General features: G+C 39.8%; 1 protein-coding gene across 1 annotated transcript in view; it reads left to right on the forward strand.

The window, feature by feature from the left end:
• Window positions 1-2952, forward strand: part of TRANK1 (tetratricopeptide repeat and ankyrin repeat containing 1) — a 60324-nt gene extending 57372 nt beyond the window's left edge. Inside the window, exons 23-24 of the mRNA XM_072853694.1 lie at window positions 38-139; window positions 1378-2952. Coding sequence (XP_072709795.1) covers window positions 38-139; window positions 1378-1490 — 215 coding nt within the window. The 3' untranslated portion in view covers window positions 1491-2952. The remainder of the gene's footprint in view (window positions 1-37; window positions 140-1377) is intronic.
• The last annotated feature ends 15349 nt before the right edge of the window (window positions 2953-18301 follow it).

An 18301-nucleotide genomic window follows, 5' to 3' on the forward strand; every position in this document is an offset into this window, starting at 1 on the left:
AGTGTTCTTACAGAATGTACATTGTGCTCCATTTCAGCTGAAGAATTATTAACCAAACATGCCAACAAATTGATTGCCACCATTGATGAGGCTCGTAAGTGGCTGAAGAAAATGGACTCTCACAGGATAGAAGAAGAAGGTATGTCTTCAAATTACACAGGTTTCTGTGCCCCCTAGAGGACACTGTTCGGTAATGGTCTCTTAGCATCACTTTAGTCTCCAAGTCAGCAGTGTTGTGGATATTCATTTACCCTCTAGGCAACTAGAAACGGGCATCTCCATAGGGGCACTCTGGAAAGTATGAGTTAACCAGTCTTCCCTCAGTGGCTCTTTAAAACAGAGCATGAGCCTCGCAGCTGGTTACAGCGTGGCCAGAATGGAGCAAGCCTCCTCCTCTGGCCCTCAGTGGATCCCAGCCTGCATAAAGTATGCATGTGTTTGTGCACATGGGCACACGCAGATGCACATGTAACTATGGTTCAAGTACAGTCTTCAGGATATAAACTTGGGCAGGGGGGACAGAAGAGAAGCTATCTTCATCTTCACCAATAAGATATTGCTGTTTCTTAACTCTCTTGCAGCAGTGCATTTATGGGCAGTGTGGATCCAAGTTCTTGGAAAGCAGCTTCCTAACAAAACTAATCCTTAGCTTGCTTTTAAGATTTGTGTGGAAAAATATTATATGCAGTTGGTTTTCTTTTGTTTTCACTTCCATTCCACTTGGTTTCACACCAAAAGTAACATACATTGATGCAGTCTATTGCATCACAGACCTCTGAGGACAAGTTGGACTTCATTGTGCCTACCTCTATGTTTAGGTTTAAGCACATATTTAGGTGGTGGGATTGCAACAATTGCACAAAAAGGCAGCAACGAAGTCATCAGGCTTACAAATTGCACTATATGTAAAGCATTAAAGTAGCTCTATTTTAGAAAATTTGATTGTGATAAAGCCTTGTGTTACACCTTCCTATGTCAGAAAGATACAGTTAATAAGACTACATGGGATTGCTCTCATAGTCTCACAAACAACATTATAGTCTGTCTTTGAAGTCAGTAAGCAAATATATTGTCTACTGAAACTGACCCTTGGGAGAGGAGAGACATACTTGTTAAAAAAGTCGAAAGCTGTAACAATAGAAACAGATTTTCAGTGTAAAAATTAATTGCTAGTGCAGCAAGTGACTTAGTCTCTGCTTCCTAGCAGAGCTCTTAAGCACATTGTTATATTAAGCCCATTACTTGTTAAACATAATTATACACATATGAAGGTATATTGCTGATATAGAAAATAGCAATGACATAGCTTGTCATACTATTAAGAGGAAAAGGTGTTGGGGTTTTCCATTCTGCATTAATTTCTTATTTTTAATATAGGCTTTGTGCATGATACAGACTTGGAAAATGAAGTGGAAGATGAAAGCATGGCTTTTGAAGAACTGGTCTCTAAAAAACGCTCAAGAAAAAAAGGAAGACATGGGAAATGGTAGTTAGAAAAAATGTGCAGGTGGCTTTTCTATCCTCTTAACAATCTAATTTTAGAATAAAAACATTGTTAAGAAAAATAGAGGGATGGGGTCAGAAGTGGGAAGAGTCTGAAGAAGAGCAACTTATGCTATTGTTTTTTTATCACTTGTATTGTGTCAGAATTATTACTTATATCGTGATGATGTAATTGTTAAAACCTATGATAGGACAAATTTCCTTTCAAACCTATGTGGTAGCTTGAAAGTAACAAAAAGCCAAAGAAACAAACAAGTAGGAAAAAATAATGTTTCTGCCTTATCTCAGGGGTATTTTTCCACTCAAGTCTTTTTCTTCTTCCCTGTTAATTTACATCATCATTCTTCTGAGCTGGAATACTCAGAAAAATAGAAGGATACTTTCTCTGATTTTAAGAGGTTTTAATCAGTGTTTTTAGGTTACCATTGTAAACCTGTTGTGTTGATTCTTCAGGTGAGGTACTTACAGTATCTCTTTTCTATTTTTATAGACAAGAACAGTTATTTGTAAACACATTCATATTTTTGACAGTGTACATAATTCTAATTATGTAGGTATGAAAGTTATGAATTGTCTTCTTTTGATCAAGTTTTGATCCAAACTGTTACCTGTTGTTGCGGATAGAGTGAGAGTGCACTTGACTTGTAAGAGAGAAGCAACAACATACTTTATTGATACAAAACGCTGAATTAACAAAGTGCAGTGGTAAATGTGAGAGTGGTTGAACAAGATTCGATGGCAAGATACACTTGATTATTTACTGCATAGAGGACAGGGTCAGGCAAAACTGTCAGGGAGACCCTCCCGTTGAGTCATGAGGTTCAGAAAGGACCCCTGTGCTTCTTAAACTCCTTCTCAGAGAGGAGTCTACGTGCAGCTGCATCCAGTCCTAGTCCCAGATTTGGTCAACGGTTTATGTCTAAAGGATTATATATGCACAATCAATCAGTTATATCACTTAGCTAAGACTTCAAAGTTTAGCACGCTGTTAGTCATTTACTGAGGACCTGTTACGGCAAGGAATCTCTCAACCTCGAGGAGTAACCTTGAGAGGCATCCCTACTCAAGAGAAGATCCTGGCGGGCAGCCTGCTGCCGTGCAGCCCGCTGCTGTGCAGGAGAGCTCAACAGGCCCTGGGTTGTCCACTATTTATGGAGTAAGATGATTGATTTATAGTCATATTTGCATACCAGCAAGACGTCTGGGTCACTAGGCCAGACAGTCCTCGGCTGCTGTGTTGTCATCTGTCCCCAAAGTCCAGCATAAGCTGGATGCAGCCATCACGACCCACACTGGTGATTATTGCTAACTGTGGTGGGTGGGAGCACACTGCCACACCTGTACATATTGAACTATAATCTTTCTTTAAAAGACTATTACACATTTTAAGTGTTTTGTAAGTTTTAATTGATAAAAGGCTTTTTGTAATGTATAATAATGTTTTTATAAAACCTGTAAGATTTTTAAAATCACTTGATCTTGTCTTATTTTTTGAATGCTTTCTGAAAGCTGTATGTGACTGACTGCATGAGTGAGATTTACAAGTTGGGTCCAGAGTATCAGTTCATACTGATGCTGTTTTACTTCTGGGATGTCAATGTCTCCAACACACTGTAGTCTCCTTTAGCAACATTTTAAATTAATGCATTTGCATGTTAAACATAATTAGTTAGAGTATTATTTAGTTGTTGAAACATTTTGTCTTTAAAAGGGAGACACTTTGTACACATAACAAATTGTTTCAATAATTACCTTTTGCCAAAAACTTAATAACTTTTTATTATGCTCAATGTTGTGCAAGTGGGACATTTTACATGGGTAAAAATGAAATGCTACTGTAGAATGGAGCAACGTGGGTGGCAGTAATAGTCATCTATTGCATTGTAATTGCTGTTGTCTGCCAGAAGACTCTTTACTAAGTGCTTCTTCTTAAAGAAGTCTTGTTGCTTAAGCAAGCGTCTAGAACATAGTTTAAGAACATACATTGATGAAATGTAATGCTAGTCACTTGCACTGTATAGAACTCAATAATGAAGAAAGTTGGATCATTGATGTAACAACTTTGGCTTTGTTTTCTATAGCGATGTGTATTTTGCATTTGAGATTACTCCAGGAAACTTTCCTGATTAGTTTCTCGGCTTGAGTATTTACATTTGCGGCAGTAAATGCTACCTAAGCTTTTTAAGGACAATTACAATTTAAAAATCCTTGCTGGCCACAGTTTAAAGATCTAGTGATCATACTTTTTCTTTCTCTTTATGGAAAAAATGAAGCTTTAAAAACATCATTGCCAAACACCAAGCAAAGAAAAAACAAAGAAGTAAGAACAGAAGTTATATTGCATGGAGAACTTAATCTTGGGTACATTTCCTTGGTGCAGGGACCTATCATCCTTGGTATGGTTCAATACAAACCACTGGTCATTCTCTGACTTTGAATCAGCACTCGCAGATGGAACTTACTTAAATGGTATGTGAAATACTGACTGCTAGCCAAAATTAATGACAATTCAAATTTCAGGGCTCATGGTTTCAGAACTATATTAGGCCAAGATTTCAGTAACGTTCAAGCAGAGATGGGAAATCTAGTTGGATATCCAGCCCAATATCAATGCTTAAAGGGTTTTTTCCCCCTATGATGGTAGGCATAAATAAACATAAACCTTTATTTTCCATGGCAGTCTCTTCAGATAATAGTGATCTGTGCATTAAGCCTATTTGTTTAATTAGCAAAAAGGGGGTGTCCAGATATACCCTTGGGGGGGTTTTTTGTTTATTTAAAAATCTTTCTCACCCCTGGTGGAAGCTCCAGTGTTCTGGCACTAGCTAATGCCTTTGACTCAAAGGGCTTAAAAGCCATGACAGGTGCCTTGGTACGTGCGAGATGCATATTGCACTGAAACCCTTGGAGCTGAGTAGTGGATGCAGGCTGTCAAGCTAATCCACCCACTTCTGCCTGTCTAAGCCATGTTGAGTTGAAAAGAATTTAGAAAAGGCTTTAAAAGCACAGAAACTGGTGACTTAAAATCTCTCTCCCTGGTGATACAAAAATGACACCTAAATGAAAAAGAAGAACAAACTATTTACTGTAGTTGGAAGACAGCGGTGTGGTCTAAAAGATGACAGTTCTCCAAATTCCAAACTCCTCAAGAATAAAATCTCTTGCTTGCTTGAACCTCATATTAACACAAAGGACTGTGTGGTAAGTGGTGGGTACTTTCCACCTTTTTCCTTTATTTCTCTTAAAAGCATTGTTTCATAATACTGCCCACAGCTTTATTCCAAAATATTTTCCTAATGAGTAGCTGTTACAAACTCTGACTCGGCAAAACATTTAAACACTGGCCGTTTTTTAAGTATTTGCTTTCATTCCTAAAGGGAAGCCTTTTGCCTTTATGCTCACTGAAAACGTAGGAGGGAAGAAATTGTCTTATCTCAGTGTAAAGAAAATAAAAGGTTTTCCTGCCAGCAATCCCCGTGACGTTATTTGCTGAAAACTGATTATGAAGCACCCTTCCTTATATGAAAGGGGACCACAGACACTGCTGCTGAGCTTCTACCTTTGTTGTTGGAGCATTCAGTTTTCATGAAAACCTTCACATCTGCACTTGCTAAAGTGTCTCCGGGTCTTCCTGTGTATTAGATTTATGGCACACCTATTGTTCAGGCTTTCAGTTAGCATGTAACTCAGAAATGTATTAGCAAAGTACCAGGCAACACCCCTACTCTTTACTTGTTTATCTTGGTGTAGTAGATGTCAGAAATTTTGAGTGTCTTCCCTGATGCCCATTTATAAGAGCTGGTGTGACGGGGAATGGAAGAGTTTACATATTGTATTTTGTAGTTTTCCTTACTACATTGGTATGCCAAGATTTCTGACAGTACATATACTCAAATAAAGTCAATGTGAAACACTTAGAGTCAGATACTTAAACACCAAAGCAGTTAAATTTTCAGATTAATAGCCATTACAAACAGATACTCTGAGAATTAGAGCATTTATTTCAGTTTTCTGGTGTGGACTTCTGATACTGCTTTCAGCCTGTGTATGTGCATAGGTGGTGTGTATTCATATTGTCATCTTCGCTGTGTTGACCCTGCCTTGTTGTAAGGGGATGGGTTGCAGTGTCTTTGAAGTCTGTTACAATCATTCTGTGCTGCTTGATCTGTGGAAACAGTGTTTGGAAAGAAATTGGTAGAAGACTCTTCCCTACCTACAGCCCGTATTCTGTTTAGTCTGCACAGGAAGTTTCATGGTTTAAGTAAAGATGCAATTGCTAGTGATTTAAATAATATCAATACTCCAGACACTTCAGAAGCTACTTTTACTGGGCTTCTGATCAACTGGTTTCTAAAGTGTCCTGTGTATACCAGTGCTGAAATTTTAGCAAACAATTGACGGGTTTACCTCTAAGACATTCTGCAGGAAAATAAATAATAGTGATGCCAGAAAGCAGTTTTCATTAAATCTTGTGGAAGTAAATCCTTGTAATTCCCTTTTGTGAAGGGGCAAGTAGGCCTTTGCTGAAGCTGTGTCACACCAGTTCAGTGCTATATGCCTTCCTGCAAACTATTCATTGTAACGTTTGCTTGTCTTGTGCTAGACATGCTTTATGAAAGCACGGGATGAGATTTTTACCTTTGAACAATCAGGGATAGAACATCTGAGCTGTTTAAAAGTTGGCTGCTTCCCTAGAAATAGACAGGTTAGAGCAAAACATTTTAAAGAGACTTGCTGCTGACTTGCCTTGTCAGCTTAGATACGCTGAGCTTTGAGTTACTCCAGTGCTAGTGATGTCGCAGTGAAAGTCAGTATTTGTGTAGTTTGGAGCACTCTGTGTGCATTATACAGCCTTTCTCTCAGGAAGTTTACATTTCTAGTGGTCTTGGACAGGGTCCCCAAAAAGAGAAGAGCCCTTGAACATGGAGCTGCCTAAAAGGACCCTGAAGCAGAAGTGGATGAGGTGCCTATTTCCTATGGAGAAAGCTGGGTACCTCAGTGTGGTACATGGAGCAAAAGCGCACTGAGCTGAGAGGTACCGGTGATTTGAAATGATGTTTGTCTGCAAAAGACATGCAGAAAGGTGAGGTTCAGACCCTCTGTATCTTTGGAGCTTAGACTGGGGGAGTCCTGGAGTAGTACTTCTCTAGGCTGCTGAGACGGCCAGGTTTCAAAGTCGACCCTCCCAGGAGGATGCTCTGAGCCATGTGCTGATTTGCCTCGAGGAGCATTCACTACAGCTGCTGCTGAAGGTGACTTAATTCAGGATTTTTTGGGGCCAGAGAGAGCGTGGAAGAGGGACCCGTTCAGGAAGGAAAGACATGCATTGCAGTTGCAGGTGTCAACACTAGTAGTCCTACATTTAAAAAAAGCAACCAGCCCTTGGAAGGGGACCTGTAGCTCCAGTGTTAGTGGTGCTTGGTCACCAGGGCAGGGTTGAGCCCCCTTTCTCTGATAAGTGACTGCTGAATTAATTGCGCAGTGAAACAGCTTCAGCAGGAGAGGTGGAAAAGCCAGCAGCCAGGTAGCCAGGCTCATCCTCTGCTAAGCTGTAGGAGATGGGGAGTTAAACCTGGATCTCCTGCTCCCTGGGAGAACACTCTGATTCAGAGGCTAGTCAATAGTGACCATTCTATGTTTTTACGGGGATGCCCATGGTGTGCAAGAACCTTGGGGAGTATTTTACTGGACTAAGGTAGAAGATGAGAAAGATGCATTTTCTGGATCCTGGTTGGACTTACAGGTAGGTAACATGCTGAGCTGCTCAACCTTGTCAAAATACGGTAGTTCTGGGTGTATAATGGAGATACTGGGTCACACCAAGGATGGTGCAGCCGGGTATCTTGGTTTTGGTATTGGCCAATTGCTAATCCCACCCATTTTCTTCTGAAACCCTTTCCCTTCCTTCAGTCAGTCTGCTCCTTTACAGGGTCAAGTTCAAAGTGACATTACCATCAAGGCAAGGAGTGCTCTTTCAACAGCCCACCCCCATGGTGATGAGGCTACTCCTGCCCTTGTGTCCATTAAATGCCGATAGTAATATTGCTTACATAACTCCCATCAATTTTTAGATTTGGGAGATTTTAGGACAACTGGTGCTTTGCAATCTTATATGATAATTTTTCACTTGAAAGTGATGGAGTAAGTTAGCAGTGCTGTTGTATTTATTTGAACCATGATTATCAGGCAGATATAAAGCATTTAAATACTTTAACAAATCATGCAGGACCACATTTTCCACAGTTCCTAGATAAAACATGGTCAAGTTTCCTTAAGGATGCACTTTGAGCAGTTAACAAGGAACTCTTGGCTGGAGACCTGCATGAAGAACAGAGGGATCAAGCTGAAGTGAATAAGTAAGTAATGAAAAAAACTGTCAGCTTCCAAGTCACTCTGCTTGTCTCTGTGAATAACACGCCTGGGCAAGTCTCCCTTTTTCTTGACCCTGTCACTTTGAATGTGTCTGCTGTTCAATCCGATGCTGTTCAGACAAGATTAAACACCTGCTAATAGGAAGGAATTTCCCAATGTTACATTCACAGTTTCTCACCACTCTACTTTGGCTGGAGGAGTCATTGATGTTTAGAAAAGGAATAAACTTGTAGTACAATGAACTGTACCTGTGAGCTGGGGTATTTATAGCTCCGTGCTCTGCAGGAGTCTTGTTGTAGGGGGGAACACAAGACTTTGGTTATTGTGTGGAATATTTTTTGCGTTGGGAATTAAAACTAGATCAGTTTGTTACTGAACTGTGAATATGGGTGTGGAGAGAGGAGAATTTTGCCTATTTCCACCACCAGCCCTAAGGACATCAGTCCTTCTTCATCCCTTCACCTTGCCCGTTTTGTGTTGTCTAGTTCAGAAATAGCTACCTCTGCCTATTTTTGCTGGAGGATCTTTTTGAAGCTCTTGTAGCTTGTGAGTCATCAAGATGAAGATGCCGAATCTTCAGTAAGTACTGTTTTGAGGACCTAGGTCAGACAACCAGGAGGACCTATAACTCTTTTGAGTAGCTGTTAGGATTGACTCAAGTTTGTCCAAGGCTGGAGCCACCACTTGGGACTGACTGCCATTCCCCAACCGGAAAACATTCCCTTCTAGATATAAAGAGCTTTTAATATGAACTGTAATCACCTGATAATATAGCATGGGCCTTTAATTGGCATCAATGATGCATCTGCTTTTCTGGTTGAAGCCTTTTGATAGGAATTGCTACAACACAATCTGAAGAAGTTGTGTTCTTATAGAAGAAAGGACACAATCTTTCCCGGTTCAAAGCTGTAGCATGGGCCTCCATCTCCATATTCCTGATAACCAAAATTGAGGTGAGAGAGAAGAGAAAATGCCACTTCTTGTCTGACGCTCATCTTCCAGCCATATCCCCATTTTGTACTCATTCTGCAAAGATTACTAAAAAATTAGCTGAAAATGTGGGATAAAATTATCTATCATCTACCTCGATTGATAGATAGACCATTATACATACTTGGGAAAGATACTTCCTTTGACCAATCAAACTCAAAAAAGTCACAAACTATACAAACCTTTCTCTTTATGAAAGCTGCAATATTCAGAATAAGAATGAAGTTGGGAGGTTTTACCTCGATGATAAATGAGGCAATATCTCCCTTTTTCATCTAATTACACTTGTGCTTTCTCTTTAAACAGTATGTCAAGCCCAGTCCTTGAGATCTGGACTAGAATACCATCTGAACACAGGTTTTTATATTCCCTTTAGTTACACATGGTGGGCAATATTGTATTCATGACCCCACGCTTTCCCCACTCCTCATAGTGCCAATTCCACAGATTTAGAAGTGTTGCACACTGGCTTAAAACCAAAGGATTATATTGTGTGTTTAATGAATTTTGATGCTTTCTATATACCTTTGTTTCCTGAATCTTTTAGAGTGTCTTCAGCCAAACCTCATTTTCCTCCTCAGCCAGGGGTGCTTGCCTTACTGCTTTCTTTCAAAGAAACGGAAAATCTGAAGTGACCACTTCCTTCCAGGAGCCAGGTATTAAAGAGTAATACCAATTGGTCATGAGACTCAGGATTAAACCTCAAAATTTGGAAATAGTGAGGCATATGACTGAAGTGGACTGTTTGTGACAGGGAAAAGAGAAAGAAAAATAGTCTTTATTGTCGGATATCCTCTGTTCCTTTCTGTTACTAAGAGGTAGGGTGGAGATGATCAGCAGTGAACACCATGTGGGATTTTATAGCAGGTTTTTAGTCAGCACCTAATAAAATGTGCTGTAGAAGCCTCTTCTTACACAGGGTGTTAGCTAAGAAGCGATGTCATATTTCAAAATGAAGCACTTGGGCAGTGGGTGTGTGTGGAGGAGAGAGTGGGATCATGCTGTAAAAAGTGCTCACATTTTTAGCCAGACAGCACTTCTGCAGCAAATAAAACCTCTCTCTCCAACAGATGGAGGAGAGGTGAGTGGGAGGGAAGTTTGGAAGCGCACTTTGTCATTTCTGTTCGCTCACTGCTTCGGCTGCAAGGGAGAGTACATGAAATACCAGTCGATAAAAGGGTGGATTAAAAAGTGCAGCAGCATCAAGGAGGTAGAGGCAACTCTCCATAATTACGGAGCAGCTTCCATCTGGGGCTGTCAAAATGCTTTACAAACATTAGGCAGCTGAGCTTTATGATATCCCAGTGGACACGTATCGATCATTCCTATTTAGAGATGGAAAAATTTGGTAATAGAGAGTATGTGACACATACTTTAGGTGCACAAGAACATTAATCTGTAGGGCTGGACCTCGTGCTACTAGCATCTTCCGCTCCCAGTCCCTATATGTGTTGTTCAGACTCAGACTAGCTGCCTGGCACTAACATGGACAGTTCTGTATGTGCCTGACCCAGCCTTCCCCTGGAATACGCTGTCATTTACTTTCCTTGATCAGGCTTAATTTACCTGTCATTTTCCTTAGAACTAATGACTTTAAAGCTCTCCTGGAAAACAAATTTTCTCATGTGAGAATGGCAGGGAGAGAATCACTAAGTGAGATTATTTGTACTGTTTCCACCTGCAAAATCTTAGTTTTTCCCCCTCAACAGTTGTTTTAAATGGGAAAAAAGCATCTCTGATAATTTGTTTCAATATAAATGAATTAGCTTTCCACATTTCCTCAAAAAAGGACTGCTGTTTTAAAGCAAGGTCAAAATCATGGTTACATGAAGATATGTATTTGGGTTAAATGTTTAAACATGAGCTAAGAAACAGATCTGTAAATTCTGCTGTCCATGCACTGGAAGTAACTATGTGAGTATACTTGCACCCAGCATAAACCCTTCCAGACACATTTTAATCTTATTTATACTTGTGGGAAAGTAGAGTAAATTGGTAAAAATCAGGTGAATTTCACTGGTATAAAAGGAAAACAAGCAAAACCAGAGTCAGATTCTTCAAGTCGTAGTGCAGGGCAGTCAGGTCTCAACGTACAAGCTGAGGTGGACCTTCTGAACCACTCTGACCTGTTCATCCAGACAGAAATCAAAAAGGGGATGTTCTCTTGGCAGTTCGGCTGGACGTCAATAGTGTTGAACCGCTGGTGAAGGCTACAGGCCAATGAACCTCTTGCTTTCTTTCTCAGGTTCTAGAAAGTGTTTATTTCTGTGGCTAGGAGAGTGTGTGTCTGTGCATATGAGGATTTCTTAAGCTAAGCTTCTGAAGCATTAGACTTCTTGGCTGTTTTTCTTTGCGAGGTGATTCTACCTCTGTCACACAAGGGCCTGGTGTTCTGGCTGCTTGATTAGGTATCCAAAACATGGATTCAGCTCCTGGGTTTATGCTTTTTAACTGTGGTATCTCAGACCAATCAGTCCTGTTTGTTCCTGCCTTGCTAAACTGGGGTAGCAAAATACATTCTGCAAATGTCTGGCGTTCATCATCTTACTATTTTTATAATTGCAAACAATTTGTGTCTTCAATGCTGACTCATAAAGCAAGGTATTTCACTGAAGCTGAAAGGGAAATGACCCTGCATCTTTTCCAGCTTATTTGTCATCTCATTTTTTTGTCCCTCTTTGGGGATCTCTGCCCTACTTTCTGTCACACATATTAGTCTTGGCTGATTGATATGAAGAGATAAAGAGCCTTGAGCAAAACCAGTTTTATAAGCAAAGATAGAGAATTCTTTTGCTTCATTTATAAGAAAAATATCTTAAGCAAAATGAAAGAGCATTAACTGACCCATTTCCAGGCCAGCTTAGGAGTAGATTAACAAAGAAACTAAAATGTAAGTTTGAGGGTTTATTTTTCTGCCTTGGTGTGAAAAGACAGAATAAAACAATGGTGGCTTCAAAACAGACCTGCAACTGGGCCCATTGTCATGCATATTTTCTACTAAAATGTGTTTACAGTTTATGACCTAAATATTGCCATGAAAATGTATATTGCAGATTAGATTTATTTATTAAATTCTTGTAAATTACACCTAGAAAAAACTCTGTATTTGTTGTCAGTCACAAAAGTCCAGTCAATGGAACAGGTGAAATCACCTCTAGTGTTTTTGTGTGTAGAATTTGCTGAAATAATATATTATATATAGATACTCTTACTTTTTGCTGCATGAAAAACTAAATTCAATGCGAGGACCATTAGAACTTGACAAGTGATTGGGAGTTGAAACCTGGATAAAGAAATTTAACAACCTGATGACAAAACCTAGTAGAGGAGGAGTTAACCTCCTCTGCTTCTAGATATCTTGAAGGACAGAAGGCCAGGAAGAATTCCTTATTCAAATAGTTTTAACTTCAAATATAATTAAATAAATGTTTTGTTATTATTCATAGTATTCCATATAATTATATTTAATTGATTAAAGCATATCAAGTTTTTGCCTTTTATGTGTAATTGAAATTTCCATCCAAATTAGCTTAACTCAAATCATGAATAAAAAGGAATCCCCTTAGAACTAAGAAGCATTATCTGCCTTTTTCTAATACAATACAGTCTAAAAATTAAGTTACCTAATTATACATTCTTCTAGTTACCAAAGAAAAAGTACCAGATTTAGTAAAAACACCTCACTTACTTGCAAAACAGCATGTCTTAATAATTGCTAAAAGTGAGAATCATCTTCAGAAAAATAACTAAGTATAACAAATGTGAGATAAGAATAAAGCCACATTTTGAATCAGGATCTGTTCTTTGCTCAACTAAATAATGTTAAAATTAGCTTTTTCAGCCTTACCCATATGTTACCTTTCTATTTGAGCTGTTGTAGGCTTTGCGTGCATTTGGTGATAGCTGCATTTCTGAACTTAATTTTTTTAGGTTTTCTTTCTGGTATCAGCTGAATAATGAATAATTAATAGATGACCTCAAATGATGTGGTGACCTCAAATATGCATCTTTCCCTCTTTTCTATTTAGTGAAAGCACACTAAAGACAATGTGTCTGGTGACTGTTAGGCACTCAAATACTAGGTGCTTGGTTCCATAATGAAATCTGAAATCCTCTGTTCAGAAATATATGCAGTTCATGTAGAGAATAAGACTCTTCAGGATGCAATCCAGTGCAGCCATTACACTGATTTGTGAGATCAGCTAAAACATAGAGCTGCCTCCAGCTAGGCATGTGGAAATAACGGAGAGAAGGATGAACCTGAGGTGCTCTGGTGTCTATATGGGATCCATCTCTCTTCAGAGTCTCCTGAAGCTCCATCCTGAAGGCAACACTGAAACGGTGGGAGCATTTGGACACAAAATGGGAGCACGGTCAGCCTCTTCCTCACCCAGGATATTCAGACCAACATCTCCCACCTTGAGATCATTACACAAAGCCAAGCTGGAGGCAAGGTTCCCTCTTGGACCTGGCCCTTTCATGCAAACAGTCATTAAGAGACTTACTGGGGTACAGTAAGGGAGGGGGTACAGGGACCAAGACCTTGCAGCCTAGCGCTGAGATCACTCGGTTATGAAGCCTGCACACCTCTCAATGGTTCTGCATTTTACACTAAACAGCTTCTAGATAAAATGAAGGTGCTGACAGCATTTAGGGGTGGCTGAGGGGAAGGGGAGATGCTCAAGAATGTGATTTTGGTTTGGTGAACTTAAGTCTCACTTCTGTGACCTTTAGTTCTTTCTTAAATCTAGCTCTTGGTCACTCCTCTGAGAGTTTAAGAGTAAAAGAACTGGCACTGCTTTGTTTCTCAGCACATGGATACTAATTGTTTCCCTTTGGATTTATGCCATGTCATTTAAAAAAAAATGCAGTGAATAAACAAAGCTGTAAGTCATGTGCAATCATCCCCAACCTACTGGAGTTATTAACAGCACCCGCACATTGACTTTGTAACAAAGAAATTTGGCTTTATTCTGAAACCTCACCTCAAAGAGTGGCCATAGAAAAACACAGGCTCAGATAGAGCTCAGATTCTATTCTGAAATAATTCTTATTGAAAACTTCCAGTATTTACCATAGGTGATTCCTCTAAATTGTCCTCCTTTGCAGCGCTCACTGAACACTCAAAACTGCTAAGCTGTTTTCTATGCCATTGCAATATAGGTGCGTGTAACACAGAAATTTGATTAAAACATTTATTTTTTTAAAATGTCTAAAATAAATGAATTCCCATTCCTGCCTTAAAAAAAAAAGTTTAAAACATAAAGCAAGAATTTGTTCACATGGTGCTGCTCTTTACCTTATCAGCTTGCTGGAGAGGCAATTTTTTGTTACAGTTCTGATTTTCAAGTGCAGTTCACACTCACCACAGGCCATGAAGCACTGAGTAGAGTGAATAATGGGTGTAGCCTCCTTAAATCTTCCAGTGGAAAGGGCAGGGGAACAGCTAGCCTGAACTCTTTTCAGAACATAATGTTAAAGACAGTTCTGCACAGACTGAATTCATTTCCTCAGCTCTAATTCTTGGGAATTTTTCACGCACTGGACAGTATAGATGTATGACCAATGCATGCATTGACACATGTATGACCTATGTATTTAATACAATCAGTATTTTAAAAAGTCTGAAACTCCAGATAGCCTCAATCAATTTCTTGAAGTGGTTAGAATTTATGCAGGGAATACCCATTTTCTCTTTAAAGAGTAGAGTCTCTAGGTTTGTCCCTAAAATGAGCAGTTATCCGTAAAAGCATCTCATTTGGTTGGTTTCAGCAAACAGGCTAAGAGTTTTTACATCTTTAGTTAAGGCTGACTCGCTCTTTTATTCATCTTTGATGGCAAAACTCAACAGATAATTCTAATTACTCTCCGATACAAAGATGGTGTTTTGAATCACATCTTTCACGCGAAGGTGTAAGGTATGCCACATTTCAGCACCAGCTTCACGTTAAGCGAAATGCATCCTTGCAGTGCTTTTGACAGTCTTATGGTGATCTTCAGCACAGGCATGGGAAGATAAAGCACTGGCTAAAAATTCCCATCAACTTTTCATTGTAAACTTCACTCCTTTCTTTACAAAAACCATCAGATAGGTGCTGTATTTGTATCTTGTTAAGTAAATAAGACGTAGCTGGTGAGATGCAGGGTTTTTCATTCAGATTAGTTTGCAGACGCTACCCACAGGGCTTTACTGATGATGTGAATAAGTTGCCTGGGTAGCAAAATATCATCCCCAGGCTCCCAGGCTGCGAGCAAATACTCCATCGCAGGCCCCTTCCTAACAAGTGTAGAGGGATTAGATGCCGTTTGCTTACTTTGAACTGTTTCACTCCTGCTTCCTTATCTGAGAGAGATTTATGGATCTTTTAAGGGAGGGGAAAAGTGGTATTCACAGGGGACATTTTTGAAGTGAACTTAAATTTTTGAGTGACATAGCATGTTTTCCAGGCAAACTACTGCTTGACTAGATGAAGTGACACAGGCAGCTGGCCCCCACTGCTTTGTGGTGCCTTTGCATGAAGTGCCACATGGGGTTTTGTGAAGTGATCTGCAATGGATTTAAGATGGCTTTGAAGAGACTGAATTTTCTCAGAGGGAAGGAAATTGCCACGTGTTTTTCTTCTGTCACCTTTTCACCACTGAAATGTCAAGCCTAGTTTTCCTTGGTTTAGACAGAGATTGAGAGGAACACTGTTGAATGAGAAAAGTATAAATAAAAGGTTGTAGCCATCTGTAGCCATAACAATAAATAGCATTGTCTGTAAATTTAAATACTTCATCCATGTCTTCTGCCTGAGAAGACTGAAAAAACATTAATGTCAATGCACTATTCCTCATTATCCAGCATGTACAGAAAAATTTCATCCCTTTCAGCAGGAGCAAAATTCATCTAGTCTTAGGTCTCTTAGTTCAAAGCAGTTTAAAAGCTTGGCCTAGCTGTTTAGGAATGAAATTTGAGTGGAGGCCTGGTAGAACGGTATTCTTTGTCTCTTGCAGAATGGCTAATTTAACCCTGTAACAGATCATGTCTGCAACAGTGCACCTACATTAACCATTTGAATTTGAGCCTCCAGTGAAAACAAGAGCTTACAAATAGCATTGGACAGAGCACTAGAGAATAAGCTGGGACCACAAATCTGGGCCAGGGAAGGAGAGACAGAAAACTTCTTATCCAGAAGATCTTATGCCACGTTCTGTTCCAACAAGATGTCTCTGAGATAGGGGCAGCTCTGATCTGACTGAGCTGGGAGGGGGGACGTGGGATTGTGCCCATACCGTTTGATGTGTAACGTATGTAGACAGGAGCAGGGAAAGGAGATTGCTTCCCTCTCCCTCTCAAAGAGCTTATTACTGTGTCTGAAGGTCACATGGCAGAGGAAAGGCTATACTAGGCTCAGTCCTCTTGGCTGAGTAGCCATGGTTTGGGAGGCCCCTCAACTTTTTCTCCACTTTCTTTCACCACACCACAGGGAGAAGGGCAAAACCAGAAAAAAATTGGCTTGCTTCCATGTGTCTGTGTGCTAAAACACCATCTCCATAAAAATCCTAATAAGGCACTTAATTGCCTGCTCTTGCCTTTTACATCTTTCTCCTTTACTTGGGTATGGGTAGATTGGCAGCTATATAGAAGCACTTTCAGCACTTCAGCTTCCCCTGTGTTCTCTGGGGTTGAGCAAAGTTCATTAGGGCCAGTGGAAAACCATACACTTTCTCATTTTTCATCTTGTCCAGTTATGTGCATCTTTTGCACTCTTGTTTTGCAAGGCTAAGTCAGGAAAGCAATGAAATTAATGCATAAAGAGCTCAAAAGCTTGTAAATAATGTAATACCGCATATTGGCACAGGAAGCAAAGTGCTATCAAAAAAGGTGGCAAGAGTTTTAAAGTGTTTTAGAGTTTTAAAGTTTTCTCTGAGAGGTCAAAATTAATGCCATGTGCTCATTTTACTGTGTTCTTCTAAAATTGACAGAGTGTCTGTGCTGTGGTGTGGCCCCTACCTTAAAATCAGTGAGATTTAAGTAAGTTGTTCTGTGAGCAGTGGGACTAAACAATCCTCGTTTCCTATGAATTGTACTTTGCCTCCAGTCTTTTATCTCCCCCCCTTATGCTTTCTTGCAATTTGAATGAAGTTACCATGTGGTGTTGATGCAGCAGCTGTCAATGCTTGCCCTGAGAAACAGGGCCAGGACTAATGTGAAGCTACCCATGGATGATTACCCATGTTTGACTGCCAGTTGGTTGTCAGCAGTTGCATATGCGAAGAGCAGCTACATCCTAGTTGCTTTGCCCTCGTGAGGGAAAATAATTCGGCTTGTTGTGTGCTAGCCTGCTTTAAGTTTTCACAAAATGTATACAAGACAGCTATATTTCAAATGTCTACCCTTTTGTCAATTTTGGTAGAAATTAGCCAGTGGTTTCAAAATTATTGGGTGAGGAGAGAGAAAATGCCAGATAAGACAGGTGGAGAAAATCACAGCCTCAAAAGTCTTTCTTCCTTGCGAAGTCAGGCTTGAAGCAGTTAATGCCAGTATTGCGTATTTGTCTGCTCCTTCTTCAACCTGTAAGGTTGATATTTTCAAGATACTCTTTCTCAATCAGGAGGGTTGAGCATTTTTTTATGGTAATACAAATTCTCATATAACTGTAGCTGAGGCTTCAAAAATCATTGTTATATTGTGAGATTAATTAAAAAAAAATAAAGTTGCCAGAACAGGTTCTCCTGTTTTGGTTCTGTTGCTGATTTGGTGTCTTGTCCAGCAAAGTCCAGTATAAATAGCTAATTCTAACCAGGGCTACCAAAAGTTATGGAGTGGCACCAGTCGTCCTAAGCATGCAGAAAAGGAACAGCTGGTGACTGTTTTTACACACCATCTTCCTCTAAATGTTAGAGGATGCTTTGCAATGTAATATTATTATTTGTACTTCAGTAATACCAAGAGGTCCTAGCTGAAAGTGGAGCCTGAAGGTACTATTTTTTGTATCTACATGCTGTAGGAGATAATCCTGTCCCCAGTTCCCCTCTATGCCTCTCCCTCAAAATATCATAGCTATTTAGGCAAAGAGTGGAAGAGGAAAGACAGGCGCCACAAAATGAGGTGACTTGCGCCTGGCTCCAGAGCAGATCGGTGTCTGAGCTGAGAACAGAGCTCAGTCTCCTGCCTCCCATCGGAATCTCTTCCCTGATCTCCCCTGCCACATTGCAAGGTCCCAAATAAAATGATGCATTTTTAATACAGTGTTACAAAACTCAAAGTTTTAAGGAAACATTATAAATACTTAATAAACATAGAAAACTGTGCAAAACACTTGAAATACACTGTGTCTTGGGATATGGCTGAGCAGCATTCATTCACTTTTATGCAAGTTTGTTAAAATCTTCGTTGAGACAAGGGAAAAAAGGGGGGAGAAAAAAGTAATTTATTTCAAGGATTCTGCTT

This window comes from Ciconia boyciana, chromosome 2 (genome assembly GCF_034638445.1).
Source record: "Ciconia boyciana chromosome 2, ASM3463844v1, whole genome shotgun sequence".
NCBI lineage: Eukaryota > Metazoa > Chordata > Aves > Ciconiiformes > Ciconiidae > Ciconia > Ciconia boyciana.